At 38.7% G+C, this 16318-nt stretch overlaps 1 protein-coding gene across 3 annotated transcripts in view; it reads left to right on the forward strand.

Moving 5' to 3' along the window:
• The window catches only part of LOC140716668 (cytotoxic and regulatory T-cell molecule), a 32216-nt gene extending 17882 nt beyond the window's left edge, over positions 1 to 14334 (forward strand). The window contains exons 7-12 of one of the 3 annotated variants that reach the window (XM_073029490.1): positions 5029 to 5130; positions 5219 to 5269; positions 7122 to 7226; positions 7891 to 8040; positions 8311 to 8409; positions 14082 to 14334. In XM_073029490.1, the coding sequence (XP_072885591.1) occupies positions 5029 to 5130; positions 5219 to 5269; positions 7122 to 7226; positions 7891 to 8040; positions 8311 to 8409; positions 14082 to 14188 (614 nt within the window). In that variant the 3' untranslated portion in view covers positions 14189 to 14334. Of the gene's footprint in view, positions 1 to 5028; positions 5131 to 5218; positions 5270 to 7121; positions 7227 to 7890; positions 8041 to 8310; positions 8410 to 11149; positions 11352 to 14081 lie in introns of those variants that run through there. The other 2 variants (XM_073029488.1, XM_073029489.1) reach the window with 2 other exon arrangements.
• The last annotated feature ends 1984 nt before the right edge of the window (positions 14335 to 16318 follow it).

The following is a 16318-nucleotide window of genomic DNA, read 5'->3' on the forward strand; positions in this document are numbered from 1 at the left end:
TTGTGTTCTGCCTATTGATTAATGAGTTACAGATCATCCATGAAAAGTGTATGCCTTCAGTCACTGACAAAAGCTATGAAATCTCCCCGTAACCTTTGTTGCTTTCATCTGCTTTTTCTTTGTCTTCCCCTTTACTACCTCTTCAGCATCATCTTCCAGCAGTCCGATATCTATTCTCGCCTCTCTTTTACTCTTTATATATCTTAGAAAAACTTTAGGTGTCCTCTTTTATTGGATAGCTTATGTTCATTTTTCATCTTTTCTCTCCTTATGGTTTTTTATGGCCTTCTGTTGGTTCTTAATTCGCTATATAATAGCCATAGGGAAACCCTGCGCTGACTGCTTACTCCCTTCACTTCTCCTGGTGGTCACCCATCTACTATCTGAAACCTGCACTCTGGTCTTACGGCTTTGGTAGAATGAGGCTTTCAGCTCCCAAATGGTCCAGTTTACATCCAGCTCCTGCTCCAGTCTCTTGACCTTGTCAGTCAGGAGCTGAAGTTGTGTGCACTTCCTGCAGACGTGATACCCTGAAATCCCACATCTCACCGGAGCAGCATTCCACTGCCTGAACTACCATCCTGCCCACACTTGTTATACCTCTAACTTCTCAATGTTAAGTTCTAGCATGTACCTGTTCTCTACCAAATTTGTTAAGCCAGAGCCTGACCACTCTAACACTGGCCCATTCCAACAATAAGCACTCCCACAATGGCCACTCCACTTACACCTTGCTTTATTTCATTAGCCCTTGCTAAGTTGCTATTAACCCAGGAAATCTCCTGTTCTGCAGATGTCCCAAAAGGCACTATCACTTGTTAAAACTGACATGTAAAGTCCACAAGGAGTCCATGATCTCCCAATCTGCTGCGTGCTCACTATTTGTCATTACCATGCAATTGAAAATTACAAAATTAAATGTGGTTGAATATATAAAATGATGCTGGTTTATAAGGTTTGGCAATAAGCATAAGCCAACTTATTAACGAGCAAGTGATTCATGACAAATATCATACCCAAAATAACAAATTTGTAATATAAATCCTGACCTTGTAATATGTGACTGAGAATATGCCTGCCCTAGATACCAACAAGTTAGACACAATAGAAGCGCAGTACAGTTTGTTATAGACACAAGGAATCCTCATCATTGACTCCATGAAATCCTATGTGGTGGTGTTAAGTATAGAAGTTGGAAAATCAAGTTACTCTATATAAAAACTTTCTCAATTTTGGGTAGGCCTCATTTGGAGTATTGGTTCGAATTCTGCATTCCACATTACAGGCAGGATGTGGAGGCTTTGGAGAGGATGCAGATGATCACCAGGATGTTGACTGCATTGTTAGAGACCTTATGGAAACATATAAAATTATGAGAGGAATGGACAGGGTATTTTGTTGATCTTTTGCCCTCAGGGTGGAAATATCAAATACTAGAGATGAAAGATGGAAAGTTTAAAGGAGATACACAAGGCAAGTTCTTTTTTAAAAGAAAACAGGGTGGTAGATGCCTGGAAAGTGCTGACAGGGGAAATGGTGATTATTGCTGTCAAAGGAAGGTGGCAACCTGCACAACCTGCACATTTCTCATCCTCTGTGTTTCTATAAAATTAAAAATCTACTAAAAAAAACCAGTGATCTCTCCTTTTGAAAACAATCATATATATTTTCACCAGTATTGGTTCTGTTTGTGAAGCTCTGTCATGAATGTGTTGATGTAGTATTATTCCAACAGAAGCTTGCACATCACATTCCCTGCTGGCTTTGCAAGGCAATATTAGTGATAGTGATTGGCCCAATTCAACTCCCTCGTAGTTTTCCATTTCCCCACACAGTGGACTCCTTGGGTTATTTGCCTTACTGCTGTTCCTATTTCCCATCTCTTACTAAGTAGACATAATAATAATTATTATATGTGAAGCAGTAGAGGTCGCATCAGTAACTTGCTTTTTTACAGGACAGAAATTTCAATACTGCACTCATCACTTGTAGAAAACCGCCTAAAAATAAACTGTCTGGCACAGAATCCAGTTCTGATCAGCTGTTATTTAAACTGGGTTCAAGAGAATGATGAGATCAAAACTGAAAAAAATCCTATGCAATACATGGGAATAAGTACACAGATTTTAGTCTCATCAGCAGTACAAAAACCGGGCCAGGAAATCCAGCAGATTGTAGGGGTGTGTAGGGGAGGGATGATATACTGACAAAGGAATGTGTGTTCAGGGGCAAAAAACCAGAATACTGGTAAAATAGTGAATGGTTCAAGATGGCTGCGAGTAGAGAAGCAGAAAGCAATGTGTGTTCAGGGGCAGAAAATCAGAATACTGGTACAATAGAAAACAACAGTGAGATGAGGTGGTACTTTAGATTCGTAAATCAAGAGGTTGTGATACGTAGATAATCAACAAAACACTAATTTCAACATTGTTTTGCAGTACTTGGAATTTCAAGTATTCACTGCTTTTGTCTCTAACTGCCATTGCCACTGTCATTGTCTTTTAATGCCAGGTGCTTTAATTATTCTTCCTACTTTTTCTTGTTCCCGACCATTTGTCTTAATGAGCAGAGCACGCAATCTCTACACTTGCTCCCGACCATTGCTGCCCACACGTCGGCTGTTTATTCCTTTCAATAGATGCTGCCTCACCTGTTCAGTTCCTCCAGCATTTTCTCTGTGTAGCTCTCTTTTTTCTCAACATGTTAGTATTTTTGATTTTCACTGCCTACTGCATAACTGGCCGTAGGGAGTAGATGCACGAGATACCCTTTGTGGATCACACATTTTCTTGTTTCTGTAAGCAACTACATTTCTTCCTAACAGAGAATTGTTTACAACATTATAAATACTGCAAATAATCACATTTCAATGCCTCCGGCCCAACAGCAACACTCTTATGCCACGGGCCATCCCACTACTTTAATCTTACAATACTGTAAAACAGATCTATTCATTTGAAACTGTCCCATTAATAATTAAATATATACTGATTAAATTACGGACAGAAAGTTCAGTTCAAGTAACAGCTAACAGATGATCCTGACTGAAATAAGAGATCAAGCATACCTATTAACATCTCATCTCCCATGTCAAATGTTTGATGCTTTTTAAATAGGATAGTCTTGATTAAAAAAAATAATTAAAATGCAGAATGAAATATTTAAGAAATACAGAAACTGCTATCAGCTTTGAAATGGAGTCAAAGCTGTACAGAACAAAAATGGGTTCTCCAGGCCAACTCAGCCATGATGCCTCCCTACAATAATCTTATCTGCCTGAATTAGGGCCTTGTCACTCTTCTCCTTTCCTATCCAAGTGTTCCTTAAGGTTGGTATAGCCGGGGGAGGTAATGGGGATAACCTCCCACTACTTATTAAATGCTCCCAATGGTGTGCATCTCATATAGTCTCTGACAACCAAGTCCAGATCTTGGCTTATCTATTAAGTCCGGCAGAAGCATTTCTACTGACAGGAGAAGGGGCAAAGGCAGATGGGGCTCAGCAAGGAGAAGGAAAACTCCACTACCCACTCATGGGGAAGGCTTTGGGAGTAAACCCCGAGGGAAAATCCAGAGCAGGAATCCCTAAGGCAGACCTGCAATGAGTTCAGTGCTGACTGGCAACTCTTGCAACATTGCTGGTGCCAAACTGTATTAGTCTCTGCCATTCCTTTGGGTCCATCAGATGCATAGAGAGGGGGAGCCTGCTATATGGGCAACAGCTTGCTCTCCATATCATACTGCCCAGGCCTGCGTATCTAGACAGCTAGGATGCAACATCCATGGTCGACCCTGACCAATGGAGGGTTCATCACCTGTCCGAGTACCTTTTAAACAATGTCATCACTTCTGCCTCTGCTATCTCCTCTGGCAGCTCATTGTGTATAACCTCCATCCTCTGGAGGTTATATGCAGAAGAATGCAGAGGAAATCCAGAGCAATACAAAGAAAATACTGGAGGAGCTCAGCAGGTCAGCGAGCATCTATGGAAAAGAATAAACAGTCGACACATCAGACTGTCACCCATCATCAGAACTATGTGTTTTAATCAGGACTCTATGTGTTTTAGTCAGAACCATGTGTGTTTTAATCAGAGATATCTGTTTTAATCAGGACTCTGTGAGCAACTTGTTTCTACTGAGGAATTCCTAAGATAATTATAATGTTTTTTCTCAGTCAAAATGGAGTTTTCATATGTAACTGTAAATTTGTGACCTTGCCTATAGGTAAGGAAACTGGCATTTACTTTAGCATTCAAAGGATAAAATGAGAGAGAAGAGAAATGTTGCTGAGATCATCGTACTTCCAGAATCTACATTTTCTCATGTATCCATTTGTACGGAAGGTAGCTATAGGGAACGATTATACATTTGCTATCCTTTTCTCAAATTACTTTCAACCAGTAACAGGCTCAGCACCCTTCATGGAATGACCATTCACAAAAAATCAATAAAGTAGATTCATTCCCTTGTAGGACATGAGAATAGAACAGTACAGCACATTACAAGCCCTTCAGCCTATCATGTTGTGGCAGCCTTCGATCAACCTAACCTTACATCGCCCTCCATTTTTCTTTCATCTGTGGTGCTCATTTAAGTGATCTAAGATCTACTGTATGATCTTATCTAAAAGTTATTGCAAAATGAAATACGTTCTTTTTTTAAAAAATAAATCTTATGGCCATGATATAGTTAAAACCCTTTTTCCTATTTTTTCATCAAAGAGCAGCACTCCATTCAATTCAAATGGAGAAAAATATATTTCTTTTACACTGATACATGTGCATGATATGCAGAAAGCTTTGTCATAACATCCAACTGATGTTACATGTTCTGAATAAAGGTAATCGGTGTGAAGTAATAAGTTTTCACAGATCCTGTTCTCTTTCAATTTCAGATTTCCAGAGTCTTGCAGCTTCTTGCTTTTCAATGTGTATATAGGACCATTGCTGGGAAGAATTATTCATTTGAAAATATTAACAGCTCTTTTTGGATTAACTTTGACAACTAGATTTTTGTTTCCTCCATAGTAAATGAGACAACAATGAATCCAAGCTCAACACCAAACACAGAGTTACCATTCACAAAAATGCAACGAAGCACCTTCCCGAATGAAACGGACTCATTCACTGGTGAGTTGCTAAGCAGAAATGTTTCCTTTTTTAAATGTAAATTTATACCCAGAGTATATTTTATCATCCTTTTCTCTATCTTTTTCAGCAAATGACAGCAATCTCTTTAATTCAAATGAAACCAGCACCGAAAGAAATGGTATGTAAACAGGACTTTCCTGTCAATACGTTGGAGCAGACAGTGGAAGGGAATATCCAAACCTCTTCACTGCAGATCCAGTTGAACTCCTACTCCCTCATCCACTCAATTTCCTCACTGGGCCCCCATGGAGAGAACACTTTATCAGTACTAATCCCCTGACCTGTGACTAACAGGCATCCTCCACCTGCAAGTTGACAAGTTACATTCTATTATTACTAAAAATGAGAAAAATACAATAGCCTTCTCAGTTTCATGATTTTGTTGTTTGTGATTTGACATGAGGGTGAAAAGCATTATTCAATTAGATCATCAGGAAAGGATAAATTCCAACTTATATCTATTAGCAATAAAATATTTAAGAAAATTCTACCTAGGGATTCAATTGTATCAGGTTTAGAAAAGTGATCAACTTTGAATCAATTTTGAATCAATGAATGTGCTCATTATTCATTGATGATTGTCAGAATAAGCATAGTGATTGATCACCATTGTATTTCTATTGGGATTAGTAAATACCATTCAGGTATTAAACTTTCAGCACCAATACCTCAAAACACAAACACACTCTTTGAAGATTGTATTTATTAACTCAGTTAATTCATGGAAAGGCTAGTATTTGAAGTTGGTTTGATGAGCCTTTTCAAACACTATAAAGAGTAAATCATATTATCATCACCCAATAGTCACAGTGTAACTGGGGAAGTACAGCACATTTTCCTGAAGGGGATTAATGTGATTTTTACTGAAAATGCAGGGTTTTCATTACTAACACTGGTTTTACGTTCTATTTTAATTTAGTTACCTATTGCCATGGAGAGGTATGAATATAGTGCAGGTTTAAAGTGAAAGAGAAAAGTCAGAGGGGCAAGGGTTTTCTGTGGGGAAATACAAAGCCAGTGATGAAAAATAATTTGCAACAGTGAAAGAAAGAAGAGTAAGATGGGATTGGATAAAATTCTCTGCATTGAAGCCAACATGGAGCACTCTCATAAAGTGCAGTGAATTTCTGAAAATCTCTGTTCTGGAGGGTTGTGGGGAATAGATCTGTGAAGATATTTAAAAGAGGAAGAAGAAAATGCTTTGAAAATAAATTTCAGGAATTGGGAGATAGGGAACCATCAAGGATGAGGAATTGAGGCTTGGACAGTTCAACCATTGTCACAGGACTGACTGCCATGTGCCCCACTCCTGCTCCTATTACCTTATATTACTGTGACTCAAAGGGTGAAATAACTCACATTTTTCCAATGTTTCAGGACTCTAGTCCCATAACTTAACCACTACAATGCTGTTTCCTTGTTAATTAGAAAGAAATTATTTAAAACTAATGGACACAAACCTGAACCACAAGGTTAACCATCCTAAACTCCTTAAACATGTTGGATTTATGCCCCATAGATGAGAAATATTCCATTCAAATCTGCAGATAAGGGTCAACCAATCAGATAGCCTCTGTTCAACTAATGCAATTCCAAGAAAAGTTTCCAGAAGCATACAAATGTAACTACTAAGGGACAGACTAAAGAACTGCATACACACACTGCAACCAATAAGAAACATACTACACACTTACATGTGTATAAATAGTTATATAAAAAAAGCTAGCAAACATAAATTGTATAGCAGCAAAGATAATAACAATTAAACAACCACAAGCACACAATAAAACTATGCAAAAAATCAAAGGATTTCTAGCCCGGTAGAATTTAACCATGAACTTCAGACCAAGTTATAAACTGGTTTCTCAACTGGTTTCCTTTTATAGAACAATACTTGTGTACTGTTCCAAATGTACATTAATCAATAATTATTGTACTTCATTGCATTAAATCACACATTTACTTTTCAGAAGGGATTGCGTTTAATTCTACATCTACCTGGAATGAAACAAGTATTTCATCCATTGAAAATAAGAATTCAACTTCCACAATAAAATGTCAAAACAATAATATCAGTAAGTTTCTCTAAACTAATTCCAAGGTCACAAAAGTCAGGTGCTGATTGGTGAGATTGGGAGTTGGGGATTGGCATTAGGGGGAAGGGTGCTCAAAGAATCATGAAGTCTGGCCTTTCGAGGTTTGAGAGATCAAAAGGTTGGAGTCAAGACCAATGGGTATCAGAGATCAGGGATTGAAGAGTCTTGGGCCTTGTTGGGTAGATTACAAGATCAGGTAGTTTACAGGGACAGGGTTGAATGATGGGAGAGTTGCAAGAGGATGCATGGCAAGGAAGGAATTGCTTTATAAACCTTGGGATCCTCTCTGAAATGTTCTAAAAGGACCATTGGTACTGCCCATAGCTGCCACTGAAATTGTGTCAGGTGCACAAATGTGACTGACACTGGGGAGTGCCCAGATTCATTTCTGAAGAAGTAAAACATCCGAGAAATGTTTGTGTTTTTTTCCAATTTGGATAAAGTTGTCTTTCAGTTTCTTTTCACTGAACAAAAGCTTTATGCAATTGAATTTCTAAGCAAGCATTTCATACCAACCAAGAAATGTGACCAAGGTTTTCCAATGTTATCATCTGTTGGATTAGTTACTCTCATGGGTAGCAATATAAAGAGCAGATTAAAACAGAAGCACAGTTATTATTAATCTTGCTTCTATTTCCTACAGTGGAAAATGATGCCAAGTATGAGAAACAACACATGAAGAAGAATGGAGCCCTATTACTGATACTTGTAGCTTTCCTGATTTGTGGCTTGGTCATCGTCTTCCAATTATTTGTGCTAAAATTATGGAAAGAGCATTTAAAGTGGAGAAAGCGTAAGTCAATTTCTTGTACGTTTACTAACTTTTAAGATTCCCTGCTACCCTCAGCGTTAAATACGCACTGACATTTTTTTACTAAATTAAGAGTTATCCTTTTGGTTGCCCTCACAGGCACTATTACTCAAAGACTCCACACTAATATGGCTTTACCTCCCATCTTTGCATTCTTCAAACGAGACTTTGTTTGCGAAGAACAAATGGAGTGCTAAGCATCATTGTTGTAATTTTAGATTCCACGGTTACATTTTTTTTCATTTATTGCAGAAAAAGATGAATCTGACACCATTGGGGATAGTAACAGATCAAATAAGTCAAGTAATGAAGAAAATGGTCGAACAGAAAACAATAACCAAGGCAATTTTGGTAAGGCTGACCACATGATTTAGGAATTATTCCTATGTAAAATGAACTGGCTCTCTGCTTCTGTTGAATATGAATAGTCTCTTTAAATCAAGAACAGAGAAACAAAGCCAAGATTAAAAGGACAAGGTACTACCAGGGTAATAAATCAACACAAGGGTCAGTGAATAGATGATAACAAGGTTAAACTTCAATGTTATTGAAGAAAAGCATGTGCCTAGAGCATAGAACAAAAGAGTACAGCACAGGATCAGGCCCATGGCCCACTACTTCAGTATCAAGCATAATGCTAACTTCAACTCTCTTCTGTCAGCACATGCCCCTCCATTCCCTGCCTGTCCAGAAGCCTCTCAAATCATACCTGTTTCCACTATTAACCCTGGTAGTGTATTTCAGATACCTGTGTAAAAACTTTAAACTTTCCTCCTCTCTCTCTGAGGTAAAAATGGTCAATACTACTTATGTCCTCTAATTTTTGACATTTCTACCTTTAGTCTGGCTGTCTCTCCTATCTCTTCCTCTCATACTTCCATAAACTTCTTTCAGGTCTCCCCTCAACCACCAAAGCTCCAGAGAACACAATCCAAGTCTTTCCAACATCTCCTTATAATTAATCCCCTCTAACCCATACAGTATCCCAGTGAACCTCTTCTGCACCCTCTCCAAAGCCTCCACGTTCTTCCTGTAATGGGATGGCCAGAAATGCCTGTAATCATTGCATGTTTAAATTGTCTTCAAACAGTAATTGTATATTGAAGTGTACACCAGGATGCAATTCCAAGACATAACCCAGTATGCAGGTTAATATGTATCTTACAAAGCTTGATTGCCCTGTAAGTTTCAGAATTGGCTTGCCTGCAGAAGGCAGAGGGTCATGGTGGAGGGAGTACATTCAGATTGGAGGGTTGTGACTAGTGGTGTCCCACAAGGATCTGTTCTGGGACCTCTAATTTTTGTGATTTTTATTAACGACCTGGATGTGGGGGTAGAAGGGTGGGTTGGCAAGTTTGCAGACGACACAAAGGTTGGTGGTGTTATAGATAGTGTAGAGGATTGTCGAAGATTGCAGAGAGACATTGATAGGATGCAGAAGTGGGCTGAGAAGTGGCAGATGGAGTTCAACCCGGAGAAGTGTGAGGTGGTACACTTTGGAAGGACAAACTCCAAGGCAGAGTACAAAGTAAATGGCAGGATACTTGGTAGTGTGGAGGAGCAGAGGGATCTGGGGGGTACATGTCCACAGATCCCTGAAAGTTGCCTCACAGGTAGATAGGGTAGTTAAGATGCAATGTAATGATGCAGCTGTATAAAACTCTAGTTAGGCCACACTTGGAGTACTGTGTCCATTTCTGGTCGCCTCAGTATAGGAAGGATGTGGAAGCATTGGAAAGGGTACAGAGGAGATTTACCAGGATGCTGCCTGGTTTAGAGAATATGGATTATGATCAGAGATTAAGGGAGCTAGGCTTTACTCTTTGGAGAGAAAGAGGATGAGAGGAGACATGATAGAGGTGTACAAGATATTAAGAGGAATAGACAGAGTGGACAGCCAGCACCTCTTCCCCGGGGCACCACTGCTCAGTACAAGAGGACATGGCTTTAAGGTAAGGGGTGGGAAGTTCAAGGGGGATATTAGAGGAAGGTTTTTTTACTCAGAGAGTGGTTGGTGCATGGAATGCACTGCCTGAGTCAGTGGTGGAGGCAGATACACTAGTGAAGTTTAAGGGACTACTAGACAGGTATATGGAGGAATTTAAGGTGGGGGGGGGTTATATGGGAGGCAGGGTCTGAGGGTCGGCACAACATTGTGGGCTGAAGGGCCTGTAATGTGCTGTAATATTCTATGTTCTATGTTCTAAGTTGCTAGCACATTGACAGTGCTACACCATTAGCCTCAAATGTAACTAAAGTCCTTACTTCTCAGTTGATATTGATCACTTGCTGCAATTATACCAATGTTTACATCATAGACAGTTGTTAATAATCAACACTGCACCCTAGGTAGGTGGTTTCCAACCTTTATTGGCTCCCACTGCCCTCCTCCCTTTCCCTAACCATAAAGACACTTGAGTTACGATGCTCAATGAAAGAAAACAGAAACTGCAAATTCAAAGCAGTGGCAAATAATTGAAAAAAAAATTTCAAATCTATTTAAAGCTACAAAGAAAATTATTTATTTATTTAATTACAGTAAAAATAATTTTCATCACAATTTTAGAGCATTACTAGTCCAGCTATTCATTACTTCATTATGTTTTCATCTTTCAATGAGATGGATGGGTTTGATGCAGTGATGTCAGCTTCTCAACATCAGGCTGAATTTCACTCAGATCCGCATGTTCAGCAATTTGCAGTCTGTTTCATTGATTTGAGAATGTTGGGTGACTGCACTGAAACTGCACTCCACTAAACATAATGTTGGAAAGGCAATAAAGAACATCTTGACATCTTTCCACAGTGGAGGGTAGCAATCACAGATTTCTTTCTGCAACCAAATGTCTTGATAGGATTGCTTTAACCTCAGCTTCAGCTCAAAGACATTTTATAGCAAGATCAGTTCTTCTTCCATCCTTCCTGTTAGCTCTTCATTACAAGTGTTCAGGAATGGATTTATTACCCAATCTGGAATTCGTATCGAGAGAAAATCCTGAAATCTCTCTGAAATATCTTTACACAGCTCATCCAAGTGGGCACAGTATACTGAAGATCATATATGGTATTTTTTCTTTCTCTTCCAACTTAGAGAGGCTCGGAAATTGGAAACGGTCACGGCGGCTAATGTTGCACTTAAATAGGGTTGACTTGGACAGAAATGTGGAGACAACTGATTTGACTTTGATAGGATTCACATCTTTTCCTTACAATTGAAGATGGATTTCATTAAACTTTGCAAATAATTCTGACTAACAAGCAGTGTCATGCCTCATATTCCTGAGCTGATTACTGAATGATGCATTCAAGTCTTCATAGAATTTTATCAGTTTCAAAAATTGCATAAAAGCATCTTGAGCAGTTTCCTTTTGAGAGCCATCTGACTTGTGTGGGCAACAGCAAGTGTTCAAACTGTTCATCATTCTCAATGTAAAGCTCCTGAAATAGTTGAGAATTAAAAGCATGGAACTTGATTTTATTTACTGCTATGATAATAAAGCTTTTTTGCGACAAGATGTCTTTGAATTACACAGAGAATGGTAAATATGTTATGTACAGCTTTTTTCAAGGAAGTAATAACCACACAGTGGCATCCTGTCATTGATGATGTCCCATCTGTGCACAAGCAAGAATATTGGTGACAGAATGTCCTTCTCTTTGAAAAATTGCTCAACAACCTGAAATATTCACTGCCCCTTCTTACCTGTTCTAGTTCCCTTGCAAATAACAAGTCTTGAACCATGGTTTTATCTTTTATGAATTACATATAACTGAGAAGCAAATATAACTCAGAAGCAAAGATTCGTTGTCTGGCAAAGTTGACTCATCTAACTGCAGAGCAAATTCTGTTGTGCTATGTATGTTGCACAATGTGTCTTCCATGTTCTCAGACATTTCATCTATTCATCTTTGAACAGAGTTGTCACTGAGCAAAATCACTTTATTCAGTCTGGAAACTTATGCAAAACGGTACTCAGAACTTCCTTACTGCCAGCAGAATCAGTTCCTCACCAATTGTATGTGGCTTTCCAGATTTAGCAATGAGCAATGAAATGTATGAAGCACACAACCCATCACTCTTTTGTTGTGAAGTGCTGCCAGACATGTTTTGAAGTGTTTCCATTTCTGAAAGTTTTCATGAAGTGACTGAAAATAAGCCAGGCTCTTGTTTGCTTTATCAGAGTGTATTCTCTTCAAATGTTCATGGAGCCCGGACAGTTTCATTGCCTCATTTGAATAAACATTTTCACACAACAGACACATTGACTGCTGTTAGTTGCCTGGTGCTGATGTGAATTCCTATTTCAGATATTCCACATTATACTATCTACACTTCTTTTTCATTTGGTCTGCTTCTGCCATTTTCGTTTTTGATTAACGACCACAGTCAGTTGCCTGTTTAAGTCCAACTTCAAGCTTGCGATCAATGAAGAGGAAAGTTATGACATTGTCATAGCTCAGGCAAAACCTGATTCTGCCTGACAGTACATAGAGTGGGGCACAGACATCTTGATTGGGTCATGAGCTAGAGAAATGCAGTCAAGACCATTTGAAAGGACAGATGCTGAACTTTACTCCATTGAACACCATACCCTAAGTCACAGGAACTGTGCCATTGTGTGATTAGATTATGGGAATCATACTAGCTAACACTCTAGTGAATGGCAATGCTCGGAAATGACACAATTTCTTCAGTCCAGACTTCTCAAGATACGCCAAACACAGAAATGTCACATTGCTTTTCAACAACTATAATGTGCTTCCAGCAAAGTCTAAGAGAATGGAAGATTAGCAAGAGCTGAGGTGATACATGATCATTGTAATCAATTATGAGGCATTGAGGATCAAATGCCTATAATAAGTGCCTGTAATTCATTTCTTAAAACAAGCCTGTAATCCCTCAGCTGCCACCACCACTACAGAGCACCACTATCTTTATCTTTATTGCCCCCTTAGAAACTCCCACTATACCTGGAGGCGGGGAGGGGTTCACAAAGTATCACCCACTTTGGGAACCACTGCCCTTGATGCATTGACTGTATCAACTAAAGGAAGCAAGTAACCCCCATTTCCTTATCAGCCTTGACAGGGAAAATGATGATGCCCTCACTTTCTATAACACATCTGGTCAGGCACAGGAGACTTCTGTAACACCAGCTGTTAAGAGTCTGCATTCAATTCAATTAAAAAAATAGAATTGGTGTGTCACACTTATTGAATTATTGAATTTCTGGGAGATGCATGCCAAAACACTCCAGCTGGCACTATATCAACAGAAAACATTGTGCTAATTCCTATGTTCAGCTGACAATTCTGTATCAGGATCTCACAAAACTGCTCAAAATGGGAATGTGCATGAAGCAAATTAAGGTTTCATGTATTTCATTTTTAAGCATAAGTGTGACTTGAATTAGGTGAATTTCAAAAGATTACACCATTTTCCTCTCCATAGTCACACTTATGAAATCTTGTCCAAATGCTCAAAAGTTGATCTGTAGATAAACCACTGACTGTTACATGACTAGATTCCCCCTTTTAAACTGTTCTTTGCATTGTTCCATCAGATTAAAGCTCAAATATTGACTGATCTGGGGATCACTGGGGAGCACTGAGATAATGAAAGGTGTAGGGACAATTTGAGATGCTGAACCTAAATAAAACTGAACTTGTAGCTTCAGTTTACTACAACCCTTCATCCACAACCCAGTCACTGTTTGTGCAATAAACTAATGCTAACTCCATTTATCACTATCATCTGGCTTCAGATGACTAATAGAACCACTTTAATAGATTTGCTAAATCAAATTGGTAAGAGCAGGACTTGTCCTGGAATATAAACTACTGCAGGTGTGGGGAGGGATACAGCATTAAAATGAAAGGTCTTCATCTCTTTCCAGCATTTTCTACTTTTTAAGATTTCTATCATCATGTTTTTGTGGTTGTCATTTTTCTGCTGAAATTATCATGATTGTTAAACATACAGCTCATTATAATCACAGTATATGATTTATTTTTCTTTACAGAGTCTGCTCTTCAACCACAATATATAATCCATATAAATCCAGAGGAACAAATTAAAGAATGCTCTGATGATACATGTGAAGATCATATAAAAGAGAGCACAGTTTAAGTTGCTTTATTAAACATAAAGCAAAACATCAACTTTGTTTTTTTTATCGCACTTATTTCAGTGTAAATTTTAGAAAAAATTTGTAATATAAAAACCCAAACCAGTTAAGTGAATGGGAATTAGAAATACTTCTTTAAATATTCTTTACAAACTGTGAAATATACTGTATATGTGTTTAACAATTTTTAAACATGAATTGCACATATATTTATTGCTATTTGCACATTAAATACAAATAAAAGTGTTTTTTTCTGTTTTTTAAAATGTTTTATTTTCATTTCACACTATGTCTAATGTTGGAAATCATCCTATGTGGATGTGTGAGGATATATATGTACTGTATATGTTTGTCTCTGTGTGCCTGTCTGTGTGTTTATTTATTGTTTGATTGATGCAGCACAAACAGGCCCTTCCAGCCCTTTCACCAGTGCCAACCAGCAACCAGTCACACTGGGGACTCTGACAGCAAAATATTGTAAAATGTACTGGAAGTGGAGATCTCACTACATCCACTTCAGGCTTGCACATTTTGAAGAACAGGCTCTTCACCCTGCAGTACTGCAATGAATAATAACCCTTTTATCAACATCATTAAATGGGATGTTTGAAAGAAAGAGGTGGCACTGGAAGAAAGATAAATAGTAATCAGTCTGAGAAAACAATTCAGGGATAGTGGCATGGGGCACATGGGGGAAGAGAGGGACTGAGAACAGATGAAAGGATGTTTACTCTACTCTGATGAAAGAGAGGAAACATTAGGGGAATGTGGTCGAAAATCAACAGGAGTATTGATGTCTCATTAATATAAATATTCTGTTCGTCACTTTTCTCTTGGTCAGGAAATGACTGGCTCAAACTCGACTCCAAAAACATCAGCACAAAGTCTGGATTAATGTCCCACTGTGGTGCAAAGGCGATGCTGCAGGGTCTTGCAAATGGAAAAAGTTAAACTTTCCAGCTAAGTGACTGTAAATTTCACCAGAGATCTTTTAAAGTCAGGAGTTCATCTGAATTCCTGTTCAAAGCTCAGTGCAGAAAATGTCCTATGTGTTAGTACTTTTGTGAAGCTGAGGAACTACCAATGCTTGTCGCTGATGTTAAACAGATAAGCTTCACTCTGTTATATATTATTGTTGAAATTGCAGGGGCCCTGGCAGATATATTTAAAATGTCGATATCCACGGGTCAAGTGCCGGAGGATTGGAGGATAGCTCATGTTGTTCCGTTGTTTTAAAAAGGCTCTAGAAGTAATCCGGGAAATTATAGGCCGGTAAGTTTGACATCTGTGGTAGATAAATTATTGGAGATAATAAGAGATAAATACTAAGAGATAGGATCTACAAGTATTTGGATAGTCAAGGACGTATTAGGGAGAGTCAACACAGCTTTGTGCATGGTAGGTCATATTTAACAAATCTATTAGAGTTTTTCGAGGAGGTTACCAGGAAAGTGGATGAAGGGAAGGCAGTGGATGTTGTCTACATGGACTTCAGTAAGGCCTTTGACAAGGTCCCGCATGGGAGGTTAGTTAAGAAGATTCAGTTGCTAGGTATACATGGTGAGGTAGTAAATTGGATTAGACATTGGCTCAATGGGAGAAGTCGGAGAGTGGTAGTGGAGGATTGCTTCTGTGAGTGGAGGCCTGTGACTAGTGGTGTGCCACAGGGATCAGTGCTGGGTCCATTGTTATTTGTCATCTATATCAATGATCTGGATGATAATGTGTTAAATTGGATCCACAAATTTGCTGATGATACAAAGATTGGAGGTGTAGTGGACAGTGAGGAAGGTTTTCAAAGCTTGCAGAGGGATCTGGGCCAGCTGGAAAAATGGGCTGAAAAATGGCAGATGGAGTTTAATACAGACAAGTGTGTCCTTTGGAAGGACAAACCAAAGTAGAACATACAAGGTAAATGATAGGACACTGAGGAGTGCAGTAGAACAGAGGGATCTAGGAACACAGATACAAAATTCCCTAAAAGTTGCATCACAGGTAGATGGGGTAGTAAAGAGAGCTTTTGGTACATTGGCCTTTATAAATCAAAGTATTGAGTATAAGAGTTGCAATGTTATGGTGAGGTTGTATAAGGCATTGGTGAGGCTGAATTTGGAGTATCGTGTGCAGTTTTG

Source organism: Hemitrygon akajei, chromosome 26 (genome assembly GCF_048418815.1).
Source record: "Hemitrygon akajei chromosome 26, sHemAka1.3, whole genome shotgun sequence".
NCBI lineage: Eukaryota > Metazoa > Chordata > Chondrichthyes > Myliobatiformes > Dasyatidae > Hemitrygon > Hemitrygon akajei.